The 15890-nt window shown below is 41.0% G+C and overlaps 1 protein-coding gene across 1 annotated transcript in view; it reads right to left on the bottom strand.

Moving 5' to 3' along the window:
- The window catches only part of SORCS3 (sortilin related VPS10 domain containing receptor 3), a 431276-nt gene that overhangs the window by 196439 nt on the left and 218947 nt on the right, over positions 1–15890 (bottom strand). The window contains exon 4 of the mRNA XM_053389270.1: positions 73–231. Coding sequence (XP_053245245.1) covers positions 73–231 — 159 coding nt within the window. The remainder of the gene's footprint in view (positions 1–72; positions 232–15890) is intronic.

The following is a 15890-nucleotide window of genomic DNA, read 5'->3' on the forward strand; positions in this document are numbered from 1 at the left end:
GTGCATGTAGCACTAAACACTGGTGTGGCATTGCATCTGAAACGAGGCAAAGATATATCATGAGCAATGTACCTTTTGGTCAAGGCTGTAGGCTAGAATCCAGTCTTCTTGCTTAGGATGGAACAGCAGGCTCTGGATGTAGAAGCTGAGCCGATATTTTTGATAGGTGGCGCCTTCGTCGTTACTGATCAGTATGCTACTTTCAATCTCAGGATCACTCAAGAGCATTATCTATATAAAAAGAAAGAAAAGACAGGATAAAGGTGGGAATAGGCTTAACTACATATCTGATACTAACTTGAGATTATTATCATGGGATAAGAATTGCCCCTATATAGTTACATAACATGTAAGAATTGTCCCTACAGTGGTACCTTGTTTTACGAACTTAATCCATTCCGGAAGTCCGTTCTTAAACCGAAACCGTTCTTAAACTGACATGTGCTTTCCCTAATGAGGCCTCCCGCCACCAGTGCCCTTCCACCATTCAGATTCTTTTCTTAGACGGAGGTAAAGTTCTCAAACCGGGATACTACTTCCAGTTTTGCGGAGTTTGTAAACCAAATGGTTCGTAAACAGGACTGTTTTTAAACTGAGGTACCACTGTATATAAAAGCGACACGGGTGGTGCTGTGGGTTAAACCACAGAGCCTAGGACTTGTCGATCAGAAGGTCAGCGGTTCAAATCACCGCAACGGGGTGAGCTCCCGTTGCTCAGTCCCTGCTCCTGCCAACCTAGCAGTTCAAAAGCACGTCAAAGTGCAAGTAGATAAATAGGTACTGCTCCGGCAGGAAGGTAAACGGCATTTCCGTGCACTGCTCTGGTTTCCCAGAAGTGGCTTAGTCATGCTGGCCACATGACCTGGAAGCTGTACGCCGGCTCCCTCGGCCAATAAAGCGAGATGAGCAGTGCAATCCCAGAGTCGGTCGTGACTGGACCTAATGGTCAGGGGTCCCTTTACCTTTACCACTGTATATAGTTACATTGCCTAGTTGGAATGCACCATTGAACTCTTGCTTGAATGAATGGTGGAGAGGGGTGGGTGGATGTATAGACCCTATGGCTTTTGCGTGGCTAGAACTGTAGAAAGGTAAGAGTCACATCCATTGCCCTGCCCACCTTTGTCTCTGGCCCCGCCCACCATCTGCATGTGGCCACCAAAATGTTCTCTGTGAGGTAATATGGCCCTCAGGTTGAAAGATGCACCCCACTCCTGGTTTAAACATTTTGCCCAGTGAATGATTTTCATATTACACGCTCAAATGTTGAACTCTGCATCTGAAGTGCTAATAGTGTCAATATCAAATATGACAACCGACTATATATAAGGCCTTATACTGTACACTGTATACTAAAATGTTTTCTTCCAAACTTAGTTCCTTTGGCAAGCCCTTTGTGGTAGCACAATTGACACTGACATCTCTTGGCTCGTACAAGGATATTCTTCACGACATCACCTCTCCTCGTGCAAACCTGCATGGACCCTGAGATTGTCATCTGAGAAACTACTCTCTGCACCAGCTCCAAATGAGCTCCACAGAGTAGTAGCTTCCATCCATGGACTGCTCTTCCCTGAAAGGCCCACGTAGCACCAACTCTGTCATCATTTTGATGCCAGACACATACACTTTTCTTTTCCTGGGCATTTGGGCAGCTGCAATGATCGGATGCTTTTACTCTGTTTATGCTCTGGGAAGTAATAAATTTAAGAAACTAAACAAACTAGCTTGTTCTTAGATCAGCTAATTATTTATACTGGTGATAGCAAAAAAGGGAAAGCATTCTACCTAGGAATTCACCACTGTCATTAGGCAGACACAGTGACAAGGTTCAAGGTGACCCCTTCAGCTAACTCTAAATGGTTGCAATGGTCTGTACAATACTCCACAGTCACCGATTTTTATCGTATGTGCCAAAATTCTGCAACAAGGAAAGCTTTATTCTACGGCTGGTATAAATTTCACAGAAGGGAAAATTTACATAATGCCTTATTTTGCATGATCTATTCTGCAATATTTCCTATTTTGCATAATTTATTCCAGTTTTCATTGTCATGGCAAGGAGCAAGGAGCTATGTAGGTGACTAAGCTCCACCTCTTATCTTATTCAGCAACTCCTTGCTCACACGGTCTTTCAAGCGATAAGAACAACTATCCATTAAATTAGAATGATCAGCTTTCATGCATATATTTTCAGACATATTCCCTTTTTTTGTTTTTGATAGCTGAAATTTGCAGGAAGCTGAATTTTATTTCCCCGTGCCAGATTATGTACTTTTTGTGTTCAACTGGAATCGTAGCACACAAGCAGTTTTGTCTGTGGAGACCTACTGTTGCTTCAGAGTGTAAGATCAGGCTAGCAGCATTTCAGCTTGGCACTAAAAATCAGCTTTGAGAATCTCAAAGCCTCACTTCAGCAAAAACTTTGTTCAATAGGAATTATCACCTCTATCATCTCTGGGGCCGCTGTGACAAAAGCTCAGTATACCATGGAAATAAGCCTTTATTTCTTTTTGCTTCCCAAAGGACTTCCATATTGCACAATAAAAGAGAAAAAGGTTGTCACCTCTAATCCCTATTTGGGGGGAAAACTAAATCACCTTTTCAGGATTCAAGAAAGCTTCTGTTTGGGACTAACTTTGTTTCCTGATCTATTTATTCATATCCAGAGGATAAGAGAGATATCTGTAGTTCACATTACTAACATTTGCTTACATCTGCAGACTAGATGAAAGAGAATGGAAGATTGCCACAAAGCAAAACATTTCAGAAGGATGTTACTTTTAAAACAAAGATTCTCTGGGGAAACAGATTTGCCACTCACTAAAGGTTATCAAGTGAAGAATGTTACAGATTAAAGATTTCCTCTTGTTCTAAAATTGGATAAAGAGGTTAAGGGTCTTAATTATAGAGTACAGCAGATGGGTATCCAAATTTCCCAATGATTCATTGTTGACTCACTTTTTGCTTCAATAGGCCTTCTTCCCAGGTAGGTGGGAATAGGATTGCAGCCTTACAGCACCGGTTGTGCTATTTGGAGACTTGCAGTCCCTATAGTTTAAATGTGTGTGGCATATCTCCCTTTGCAGCTGCTTTGTCAGGAAACTCTGCTTAAAGGAACTTGTGCCAGCTGTATCTCTAGGGGACTCCACACATTCAGATTAAAAGGTTGACTGGGAGAATGTGATGGCGCTCACTGTCTCTGCTCCGTACCTCCGTAAATTCAGCCAAAGACTTGCAAAAATACTTTAGGCGAACAAGTTGTGTGGAGCTAGGCTCTCTCCATGCAGCTGAAGACTTTTCAGAAGACCAAGTCCCGGATCACATATGCCTAGCTTATGTACTTTAACTTCTGCAAACACTGGCTCTGCCCAGACAATCCACTGAACATGTGGAGGTTTGGAAAGGGCCAGAAACATGATCATCTTCCTGAGCCTCCATATTCAGTGGAGATGTGGAAAACATGTGAACAAAGTTCTCATCTTTCCATAATATCCTGAGAGAAGATGTGCTTTCCCTGGATGTTTCCTGCAAACCAAGTTGTTTGCTGTAACTCTGAATGGGGAGCACAGAAGGGCTCTGTCTCCCCATATCCTTAATAATTGCAACTAGCAGCAACCACATAGGACTCATGTCTGAAGAGTAACCAATAAAAAAGTTTTCTCTGGTAGCTCTGCAAAGTGAGCATATTCCTTGTGCAATCTCCACTTTCCCAAGTGATCAGACTTTCCAGATACAGAGCACAGCTGAGTTTGGCTTCCTTTGCATGGAGAGATCACTGCAATCTCTCTTCTTCTTTTTTGGCATTAATATATGGGTTTATTGGCAAACATAGCTCACAGTGTTTGCAGAAGTTAAACATTCCTACAATCAATAAATCCACTGCCACAAATCAGATTCTCAGAGATACCCTCTAGTCTACCACAGCCCAGCTTTCTGCATTCTTGTCTCCAGCTGTAATTCCCTTCTCGCATCCCCAAACCGGCTCCTTTTCTCTGTTTCAAAAATACCACTAATTACCCTTCATGTATAAATATCTAGCTTTTCTCCTTCCTTGAGTTGAAAAGGGAAATAAGGTTCTGATGAGCTTCACCTTCCACATCATCCTGTAACAACTAGTTACCCTCAAAAGCGTTACCAAGGAATTTGCATAATAAAAGGGTGTGATCTAGCCAGTATTCACACTTGCATAGCTTTCACTAATCTAGAACAAGTAAATGGGAGTAGAAAAGGGGAGGAATTTAGTTCAGTTCAGATTTAAAGGCAAAACTCCCCAATTCACACTTTCAGGAACAATGCACAAACTCAAATGCAGCCACCCATCAAAATTTGTACTTCTCTGAATTTTGCAAGGCAGTTCTGCAGCCGAGTTATGTGTACAAAAATGCATATACTGAGGTAAAGTGTGCATATATTCATGAAAATAACGTACAAAAATGCACTATATTCAGGAAAACTGCTTCATAAAACTTTATACAATAGGCACAGTTGCATACATATTTGCGCATATTAGAAGAAATTAGTACCTGATGAATTTTCATAAGGACTTCTAAAACAAAAAGTGAACTGGTGCAGATATCTGGAGAAGTGAACGTAATACAGTGGTACCTCTGGTTACAAACTTAATTCATTCCAGAGGTCCATTCTTAACCTGAAACCATTCTTAACCTGAGGTACCACTTTAGCTAATGGGGCCTCCTGCTGCGGCCATGTCTCCGGTGCGCGATTTCTGTTCTCATCCTGAGGTAAAGTTCTTAGCCCGAGGTACTACTTCTGGGTTAGCGGAGTCTGCAACCCAAAGTGTTTGTAACCTGAGGTACCACTGTATTGGGGAAATGAGCAATGGAGAGAAATCAAAACTGAAAGATTTGCCCATCCCTATTGAAGAATAGACAATATGGGACACTTCAGTTTGACCTGCATTGTTTGCTTTCTGAGCTATTCCCAATTAGCTGCTTCACACACACACAAAAAAAAAATCAAAAACAAAAAAAAGTGACCTCTACCACATTTCACTCACTGGTTCAGTTCCTGATTGAACTGATCAATGTCTTCAGCCTGATCCCAATACAACCTTCCTATAAGATTTGTGGAACAGCAATTCCTTGATTTCAGAATGCCCAGGGTTCATCACAGACTAGTTCACTCCAGAACCTACAACAGACTAGCAGAGAAAGGGGGGGTCCTGGAAGGAGAAACAGGGGTCTGCTTGTGGCTTCATTCACAGAGCTATAAAATAGAAATCTAATCTATTAAGCTTGGCCTGAATATGTATAAGAGTCCCAGGCATCTGAGCACAACTAGGAAAGTGAGCGTGAAGCGTAGCTGTATCCATTTTTTCTGGTAATCTGATCCCAGACATGACAGATGATGAGCAAAATCCCCAACATCTTTGGTTTACTGAAACCGATATCAGTTTGGCTTGGATTATACAAATCAGCAGGGAGCCTTTCCAGCTTTGGTTCACACAAGAAAATCAAAACGGTATCAGCTTCAGTAAAGCAAAGATGGAAAAGCTCATGGAAAGAAAAAGACTGTGCAGTGAGAGCCTATCTCCCTATTTAATAACATTTAACCCTTTCCACAGCAACCCCCTCCAAAGTAATAATATGTGAACCAAAATAATCATCATAATAAAAAATAGATATATGTGGAAAATAACACTTTACATTTGTCAAAGGGCAAAACTACCTCTTCTTATTATGTGTCTTCAGCAAAGGATCCACCCCATTCGTGATTTAGATTAATCTCTTTTCATTAGCAGCCAATAAACAAACACCAGCTTCTCTGGCAATGCCCAGGACCGCCATTTATAATTGCCATAAGGAACACCAGAGAGTTGTCAAATATAATTTATAGCCTTTTAAGATCTAATCATTTTCTATAATATTAGATTAAATGGCAGCCCTTTATTAAAGAGGAAATTATAGTTCACCTTGCTACTTTCTGGAACATTTTGTTATATATTGTTTTTCTCTGTCCATTACAGAAGGATATAAAGTACATTATTTGGGGGGGGGGGGAGTGCTGCAAAACGAACTTGAAGGGAATAAGGTTTCCCTTTCCTTTCTGCATCCTGGCTGCAGAAATTGTTCTGTGAAGGATTTGCAAGGGCACAGTCTAGACTGCGATGCCAGATACCTGGATGCAATTCTAGTGGAGCAAGAAAATCCAGTCAAAACAGGAATCACCCATAGGTGATTCTTGCTAGAATCTTAAAACCTTTACTTGCTTTAAGGCATAGTTTTGAAGTGCATGTTTCTAGAATTCATGGTTTTTAATCGCTTTTCTTCTTCTTCTTTTGAATTTGAATTTGTGGGATATGTTAATTAACGTAAGAAGAGTCCTGCTGGATCAGGTGAAAGGTCACTCTAGTTCAGCATCCTCTTTTCATAGTTACCAACCAGATACCTATGGGAAGCCTGGAAGCAGCACCTGAATGCAACAGCACTCTTTCCACTTGTGATTCCCAGCAACTGGCATTCAGATGCAAACTGCCTCCAACAAGATGTTTGCATTTGATGTAAAGTGAATTTCTCTTTTTCCCCCCAAAAAAATATTCATTTTATAACACAAATAAAAAACACAAACAGAAAAGACAAACAATACGAACAAATTCTTGTCATATCCTTATTTATCTAAACATTAAGTGGGCTTCCCCAAGTCCCACCTATCTGATTTTCATTTTACTTCATCTTTAGCAGTTTACATATATCATAATTTCTAACCATCTTTTTTTTTAATCACATTTAAAATAACTTCACATTTTATCACATACAAATAATACTATTTTAAAATACCCTATCTTCTACTTCTAACCCTACAGCCTATCTCCACTTCCAAAGCTATTCTAAGGTTTAAATATTAACATATTTTTTCAAATATTTCTTAAACTTCTTCCAGTCTTCTTCCACTGTCTCTTCTCTCTGGTCTTGGAGTCTCCTGGTCAGTTTGGCAAGTTCCATAAAGTCCATTATCTTCATCTGCCATGATGCAAAGCAAATTTCTCACTTCATATCCATTTTAATGTTCCCTTCTTGAAAGAATCCAGATGATTTTCATGTTTGCTCAGGTGTACATTTCCACAATAAAAGAATAGACTGATTGTTCACTTATTATGGTATAGCCTGCCTATAAGTGGTCATGCTGGGTCCAAAATTAATGTATCTCTTTAAGTTTCCCTCCATGTTTGTGTGTGCATAAAAACCTCTCTGTGAGGTCCTCTCTCAGATACAATTTTCATAACTGAGAAGGCAAAACAAATAAGAAGATCTATCATGCTTATACCCTTTGACCAGATGCAACCCACAAGCCAAGTATTGTGACTGACAGGTGCTTGTTAATCCATAGCCTCCATTATAGCATATTGACTAAGGCTGCTTCCAAGCTGTCACTGTTTTGTGGGTGGGATTCAACCACACAAGGCAAGTTCAAGTTGTGCAGTTAAAGTAGATTTCATAGGATCATAGAATTGCAGAGTTGGAAGGAATCCCCTGGGTCATCTACTCTGCAGGAATCACAGCTTAGGAGTCCCTGACAGATGGGCACCCAACATCTATTTAAACATATCCCATGAAGGGGAGCCAACCACCTTCCAAGACAGTCCTTGCCATCGTCAACCAATTCTTACTGTCAGAAAGTTCTTCCTAATGTTTAGTCAGAAACTCCTTTCTTATCATTTGAATCCATTGCAAATTAATCAGGACGAATGCTTAAGAAACAGCTCATCTGGAATTGACTATAGAGACCGAACCCCTAGTTTGAATCTCACCCCTGTCATGACTGCATTTAGCAAGCCATGCCCTCTCTTTCTCCTCGCAGAGCCCCAGTTCAGCTCCTCTTTCCAGGGGACTTTGAGAACTGTGAAGGGAACAGGGGTATCCAAACAACTATCAGCACCCTTAACAAACTACACTTCCCAGAATTCTGTGGGGGCAGCCATGACTGTTTCAAGTGGTATCACAATGCTTTACATGCATAATGCAGATGGGGCCGCAGTCTTTGCTTCTTCTGTTATCTAGCTGTAGTTATTGAAACAACCTGTATTATATGGCAAGTCCATATTATTATCCCTGTATTACAGATGGGAGGCGAGTTTGCCATGAAACTGAATCAGATAGGGAGGCCCCATTCCTATCACAGTACAGCCAAAGGGCAATGAGTCTGACAGACCTGCCTGAAAACAGGCCACTTCCACCCACAGCCTACTGAAATTCAGCTGCACTTGCCCAGCCTCAGCAAATTACACACAGAGAGACTGTAAAATTATATCACCACTAGTCCCCTTCCCATTCTCAGTTTGGATTACAAACATAAATGCTTAAAAATCTTATTGGCCCACACAACAGCATCTCTTGACAAAAGAAAGGAAGGAAGGAAGGAAGCCCTTTTGACTGTGAATGTTATGTTATACCATAAAGGGACATTTCTATCAATATTACCATTCCTTGTGCCTTATTAATTTCCTCCCCCACAAAAAAACCACCAAACATAAATTTCAAGTGCAAATTACTTGAGTCCTCCGCTTTCAATGGGCGCCAAGAAGTTTTGTAGGTACAATATCTGTAACAATATCACTGCTGAGTTACATTAGCAAGAAGCATCTTACAAAATGAATAAAGAAGACAGGATAGAAATAAATGTCTTTTGTTCCCAGGAATAAATAGAGGACATTAAACTCTTGCTTGCAGGCAGCCAGTTTGTCAGCTTTTTGAATATATGCTCCCCAGGTTAGCCTGCCTCTGTTTAATTTTTGTAGACAGAAAGCCGCAAAACCATCCTGATGCTGGAATAACCGCTGGGCTAAAGAACAGCGCTTCTGCTTGGCACAAACAACCGCCCATTGTCATTAACAGAACACAGATGCTGTGCCTGAAACATCTTTAAAAAAAAACCAGAAAAATAAAGCTGCACCTGAAGAAATGTCTGGAAAAAGCAGGCCTAATTGGGTTCTGTATGCAGCGTATATTCATGCTTTCCAAAGCAAGAGTGCTTAGCTGAAAAGACATGTCTTCAATTGCAGGAATTATCTTAAATTCAAACTCAAGATGGTTAAATGAAATTCTGTAGGCTAGAACCACCTTCAGACATTCTGAAAGTATGTTGGGAGGGGAACAGGGATGGTGCTTGCTAGTCCCAGCCCCGGACTCAATGTGTTGGTTAGCTCTGCAGGAGCAATCTGGTACCTGCAGTTTTCAGGCTCTGTGTATACATGGACACAATGGGCAGGATTTACCTAACATGTCCAGTCTGTGGAAGCCCTGTTGCCTTAGTTTAACCTAGACATAAGTGAATCCCACCTCTAATCCTAGCTTTTTCATGGCTATTCATAACTGTTGCCATTCTTTTCTCATGATTTCCAGCCTTTATGGCTGCTTCATTCTTCCAGTCAGGAATCAAGTAATAGATTCTATTACAATGGAACCAGTGCTGTTTTTCTAGAAAAAGAGTTGCCAGAACTCACCATGAACTTCTCCCTTGTTCTCTTAGAATGGTTGAGAGGTACTGAAGCTGAACTCCCAGTGAGCTCTGACTGAAAAAAAGCTCTGGTTGGACCACAGTGTATGTGTGTGTGTGTAAATGTTTCAGATTTAGCCATGTACTGTGCCACAAAGGCAAATTAAAGCCTTTAGGGTGGCGGAAATTGTCCTCTCCTGGTCACATGGTTGATCGAAGCCAATCAGGGATCAGCCTTTTGCAATGGTCTCCAGAAAGCTGCCAAGAGTGGGGCTCTATCTCATCCCAATTCCAACTATAATTGTGTTTATATTATATTCTTTAAAACTTCCCATGCCTAACTTGTTCCCTTTCAAATTCTGCCTAGAGGGTCATTGTGATTCATGACATTCCTTTCTGCAAATTGTTCTAATCTGAGATCTCAGGTAAATATTCCAATGGCCAAAAGGGATTACAAAACTGCCAACTTCTGAGTGGCCTCAATCCTTTATCAGAAAAATCTGTGGGTTTTTTCTACCCCAAAGGGCCAGCCAGCTTGGACCTACTCTTCCAACTTCTTGTAACATGACTTATTATTACTTGGAAATTAACATTAATAACAGATTTAATTAGCAGATATAGCTCCAGATTATCATCTTTCTGGAACATAATGATGCAGTCTTACAGAATGAAGTGCACTCTTCTCACTTTATATGGGTTTATGAAGCATGTGTTATAAAAGTACCTCAGCCATACGGCTTTTATACCTTGGCAAGCATTTCAAGGCAATCCCATAAAATCCATGCAAATCTTAAAGTGTTAAAGGTGACTTTCACTACAGTAATGAAAGAACAAGACAGACGCCCAACGGAAATTAAATAGCATCCTATCCTTTACTTAGTAGTTTGTAAAACAAAGCACAAGCTCAATATTTCATTGCCTTGCACAGGTTTCTAAAACCAACCTTCTTGATCAAAAATGGAGGAGTGAAAATTTGCAACACTGAAATAAAGCATCACCTTTCAGCTTCTATGCTAAAGAGTATGCCCCAAGGCTATAAGCTAGGAACAAGGTAGAGTTCATTCCTTGACAGTTCTGTGCTTTCTGCCATCCTCCAAACTCCACCCGCCCCCAAACCTCTCATCTCTCTCATGTAGTTGGCAATAAATCCCTTTGGGGATGCAAACACTCAGCTGTACAATAAAAAATGTGGAAAACATAACCCCCCCATCAGCTCTAACAGTTAGTTCAAAGACACCATTACCGCAAGATGCTTGTGTAACTCTCCAGAATGGAAGGTTGTGCTGCTTTTGTTCTCAATATGTGTGCCAGATACAAAGGCTGGTACTACTTTCAAACTCTAATGACCAGAGTTTGGGAAGCAAAAGTTTACAGTATGAAAGCTGATGTTGAACACAACTTGCATGGGCCTCTACTGTACTCAGATATATTATGATGTGAACCACTACCAAGTGAGGTCAAAGCTCAGAGCAACACATGCCGTGCTGCCTTTGAATCTAGAAGAGCACAAAGCCACCTATAGCTTTATACTCTATAAATTTGTCTAATCCCCTTTGAAAGCAAAATAGGTACAGTTGTCATCACCCCACCTTGTAGTAGCAACTTCCAGAGTTTAATTGTGCACTGGGTGCATAAATACTTCCCTTTGTTTCTGCTGTATCTCCGCCTAGTCAGCTTCACTGAAAGGATCTAGATTTTGTTACAGGAAACCTCCATCTATTTTCTCCCCACCATAAATGAGTATAGAGATTGGGGGTGGGGGGAAGATACCACACAGAGATTGTCACAATTGCTTATTTTACATGTTCAACATGTAAAGGGGGAAAGTAGTGGCATATTTAGCCTTAAAAGGCCAAGAAGGCTAAGGAAATGTACAATGCACCATTTTATTCACATAAGTAATTTAATAGCGCTATTAGTACAAGTGAAGTTATTTTGCTGTGTTGGCAATTGTTGGACCAGGAACTCAATCTACAAAAGTACTATTATGGAACCAGAATTCCCAACGTGTTTCTCTGCTGGGACTCCTAGAATACACAGGGGGAAACCCACCATCGTTATAATACTGTAACTATTTCTGCTTACAAAACAGTTATTTTAACAAGCAAAATTGCTTTTGAGGTCTGTGGGGAACAACAGAAATGTACTTTGCTTTGAACTCAAATATTCTAGGTACAAGTGGTAAATACTGCCTGCTTCCCAATCTCTGCAGTTTTGGGAGAAGGGTTACTGAGAAAGTTGTGAATATGTAGCACATGCTGGCTGGGGATGATGGGAGTTGTTGTCCCAACATCTGGAGGGCACCAGGCTGGCTACACAGTGATGGGTGTAGAATGAGCTGGACTTCCAGATGAGGGTGCAAAATAGGAATGCTTGAGGTGCGCTCTCTCTCTCGCTCTCTCATAACAACAACAATTCCAGTACAGACTGACGTGATTGGCACATCCTTAACAACTGCATGGATCAGAACTCAGTTATTCAATGGCTTTTACATTTCCCAAATATTCTGAGCCAGTTTTCAGCTCAAAATTAATTTTATTTAAATAATAATAGCAACAACAATAGTAATAAGTCCATAGACCTAGAGAAACATAGTGACATCGTATAGGAAAACATGGGGCTATATTGTGGCTTTACGGGGGCCCCTACTTGGAAAGTTATTGTCATCACATGGACTCAGAGGTGAAGAGACCTGCCAATCACCCCAAATCACTTTGAACTGTGGCAGGAAATAATTTGACAGCTGGTGCTGGAAGGATGTAGCATGATTCCAAGGGTGAGTACTCACAGACACACTTGCAGCCGTATTCTGAACCAACTGAAGTTGTTACAGACTCTTCAAAGTTATCCCCATGCAGAATGCATTGCAATAATCCAGCCTATATGGAGGGGAAAGGGATTGCACTTTCTGCCCTGCTCCTGATCTCTATGTATTCCAAGCCAACAAGAGGACATGTGTGATGGGGACTGCCAACTGTCTGGCAACTGGTACCCTAGTGCTTGCAGTGCCTGGCAGACGCCAAAAGAAAGGTCTTGGCAAAACATGACAAAGCATGACTCTTGAGTAGACTTCAGTTTAGTGTCCAGGTGGCCAAATCCAGTCTAATTCCAGTCTCTGTCACTTCCTTATGCTTTCAATCATAAGTCCTTTCTTTTTTTTATTTTAGAGATACACATAAAACTTTGCATTTAAATGTGTGTTTACATTCAGATTTCTAAAGTAACACAGTCAGTTCCAGTTGTATACAGTGGTACCTTGGGTTAAGTACTTAATTCATTCCGGAGGTCCGTACTTAACCTGAAACTGTTCTTAATCTGAAGCACCACTTTAGCTAATGGGGCCTCCTGCTGCAGCGACGCCGCCGGAGCCCGATTTCTGTTCTCATCCTGAAGCAAAGTTCTTAACCTGAAGCACTATTTCTGTGTTAGCGGAGTCTGTAACCTGAAGCGTATGTAACCTGAAGCATATGTAACCCGAGGTACCACTGTACAAGGTTTTTCCCATGCACATATACCATCCTGAGATTTTGGCCAAGCTTTCACAATTACCGTAGGAACTGGTTTATTCCCAATATGGTGTGTGTGTGTGTGTGTGTGTGTGTAGGCAAAGACTTATAGAGGCAAATTAATCAATTTGACATCCAAACAAAAGATTATTTAATGAAGTGAAATAAACTTTGGAGTAAATAGTTAGCTCCAGTCAACATAACTATAGCATTCTCAGCAAAAAACAAAGAAACCTGAAACCCATTTGGTACAATGCATCCCTTTAACACTCTTAAAAAACAAGCCATTACAAACTTCTAAATAAAGACATTGCATCACACTATACACTGTACAATTCTATTATGAGACCTAAAATGAATAAATTGTCACAGTCATGTAAGATAAGGAAGCTGTAATAGAGAAGCATTCAAAAGTTCTGCAGGATCTTGCAATTTGGGCAAGCCTTTCTTGAGTTACATAGTTATGAGGCATGAGTAATAGGCTGTTCCAGAGCAAAGGCATAGGAAGGTCAGGTGGTACCCGGTACGGAAAATTTCTTCACCCCGCCCCCCACATTGATATTTTTTTTCCCCTGCAAAAGATGAAGGCAAGGCAAGGCCTAATCTACTCAACCTAGTCTCATTTTATTTACATAGGCTGACTTTCCAGGACCCGGGAAGCCCAGCGGAGGGTAGGGCAGTAGGGCGGTTCATTAAAACTTTTTTTTGAAAATGCCTGCTCCAAAGGTCTTATCTTACTAAACTAGGGATTATATAGCTATAGCTGAAATTTCATACATATCAGTTAATATCTTGACCCTGCTCCACTGAATTGAAATTTCAGCCCACGACATAGGAAAATGGCCAAATAAACAGCTATTTTCATGAAGGAGGGTCAAGATATTAACTGATATGCAAGAAATTTCATATATAGCTATATAATCCCTATTGTAGTAAGATAAGACTTTTGGAGCAGGCATTTTTTTAAAAAAATGTTTTTTATGAATCGCCCTAGTAGGGCAGTAATTGTTCCTGGATAATTTGTCCCCCCCTTCCATAGTGGCACCCGGCACCCGTCCCCCCTTCCTATGCCCCTGCTCCAGGTGGCAACAGAGGAACAAAGAAAATCAAACCCATGTGTTGGCTAAAACTGGCCACAAGTGTATTAGGGGTTGGCATGGCAATGGGGCAAGTACCAGTCGCTGATTCAAACAGTCTGCCGGTTGTCTGTTAGGCCATCCCAGCATGGTGACTGAGGAGTGTCCTTGAGAGCTAATCCAGTGTGAGGACACATTGTGCTGCAGGCTATGCATCTGGGATCACACTGGCCAGCTGAGGAGAGGTATGTCACGCCATTTGGAGCTGCAGACAAAGCCTGATGCCTCAGAACCCCCAATGCCCCACCATTGGATCCTGCTGAATGCCATTTTTGCTCAGGTTGTCATGCTGCCGAAAAGATTTAAAAGTGCCATCTTCCTTCTTCAAAACCACTGACATTTTGGTTCCCCACACCCCTGAAAACTGGAAACATGTCCTCCACAATGTCATTCAATGTAAATAGGGTTACAAGTTGTGGGAAGATAATTTTACAAGAGCCTCACATTGGAAGGACCCTCTAAGCGCCTTGCTGCTTACGTAGCCCTAGAACTGCATCCTAAAGCTAGGATTTGGACCTCATCGGCATGCATATTATTACCACTCTGTTCCCGATTTCTTCTTTTTTAAATCCTTCCCAGCTCTCTCTTCTTGCTATGTCCTGAGGAAGAGCACAAAAGCTGCAGTGCAACTGTGAGCAAAGCATTTGTGCATAAAACATTCAGTGCCTGATTATGAAGTAAGCAAGTCAAAATGGCTGAGTAATAGAAACTGTGTGTGTGTGTGTGTCTGTGTAGCAAATCTTTCCAAGAACCTCATTGCTCTGAGCAGAGAGAACTGAATTTCTATAAGTTTCATGCATCTAATTTGCACAAAGCTTATTTTACACACAGAAAAAAATGTTTGTATATTCTGTCATCACAAATGTACCAGAAAAATGGGTGGTGTTTTAATCGCTTCTGTGCTTTGAAGAAGAAAAGATCTGCAAAGAGGTTGCACGTTCTCCCTTGCCATACTGGGACCCCATTCCAAGGAGGCTCATCTTATCATCTCCTCCTCAAGGTTAAGAGGAACATGTTGCTGCAAACATATAACAGAGTTTGCCCACTAAGCACACCAAATATGAAGAGCTTCAATGGAAGTAAAGAAAGAATGAACACTGAAAGAAAATGGTTGTACCCAACACCATCACTGCATTAGGACTTCCACTCATACAATGGGACTTCATTTTTCTCCCCTCAGCCTGCAGCTGGACCCAATGAATTCTGAACAATTTGGGGACCCTCCAGGCAAATTTGCCAGGGAGCAAGGAGGGGGTGAAGTCCCATTGTGTAAGTGGATGTCCACTTGTGTAATATTGCATTCTGCCCAGTAATTATCCATACGTCCCATAAAAACCAGATGAAAATATATCTTAATCTTCAGCATCGGCCAACACTATCCCTCCAAGGTCATCGTTGTCTTTTACTATTTAGTCTGATAAAAAAACTTACAGAAAACTCAAAAGCTGGCACACTATTTTTTGATATTTTAGTTAGTTTCATAAAGGTATTGCTCTAATGTGGATTTTAGATTCCCCCCCCCTTTTGCTAGACTTTAAAAAACCATAATTGACGGCAGGCAGATATGCAAACCATTAAAAATAAAAATAAAACCACCCACAATTTTCCAATAACCACATCTCCCTCTTTGTCAGGTCAAATGTGCTGTTCTTGGATGGCTTCCATTTCCACTGGCACCTGAAATTTAACAAGCAAATGCTTCTTATGCTTGTGGTGTCTTCTAATTAAAAGTGAAAAGTACACATGTCAAGTGCCAAAGATACAAGAGGAGGCAACAAGACACAGCAATACA

The sequence above is a fragment of the Podarcis raffonei genome, chromosome 5 (assembly GCF_027172205.1).
Source record: "Podarcis raffonei isolate rPodRaf1 chromosome 5, rPodRaf1.pri, whole genome shotgun sequence".
Classification (NCBI taxonomy): domain Eukaryota; kingdom Metazoa; phylum Chordata; class Lepidosauria; order Squamata; family Lacertidae; genus Podarcis; species Podarcis raffonei.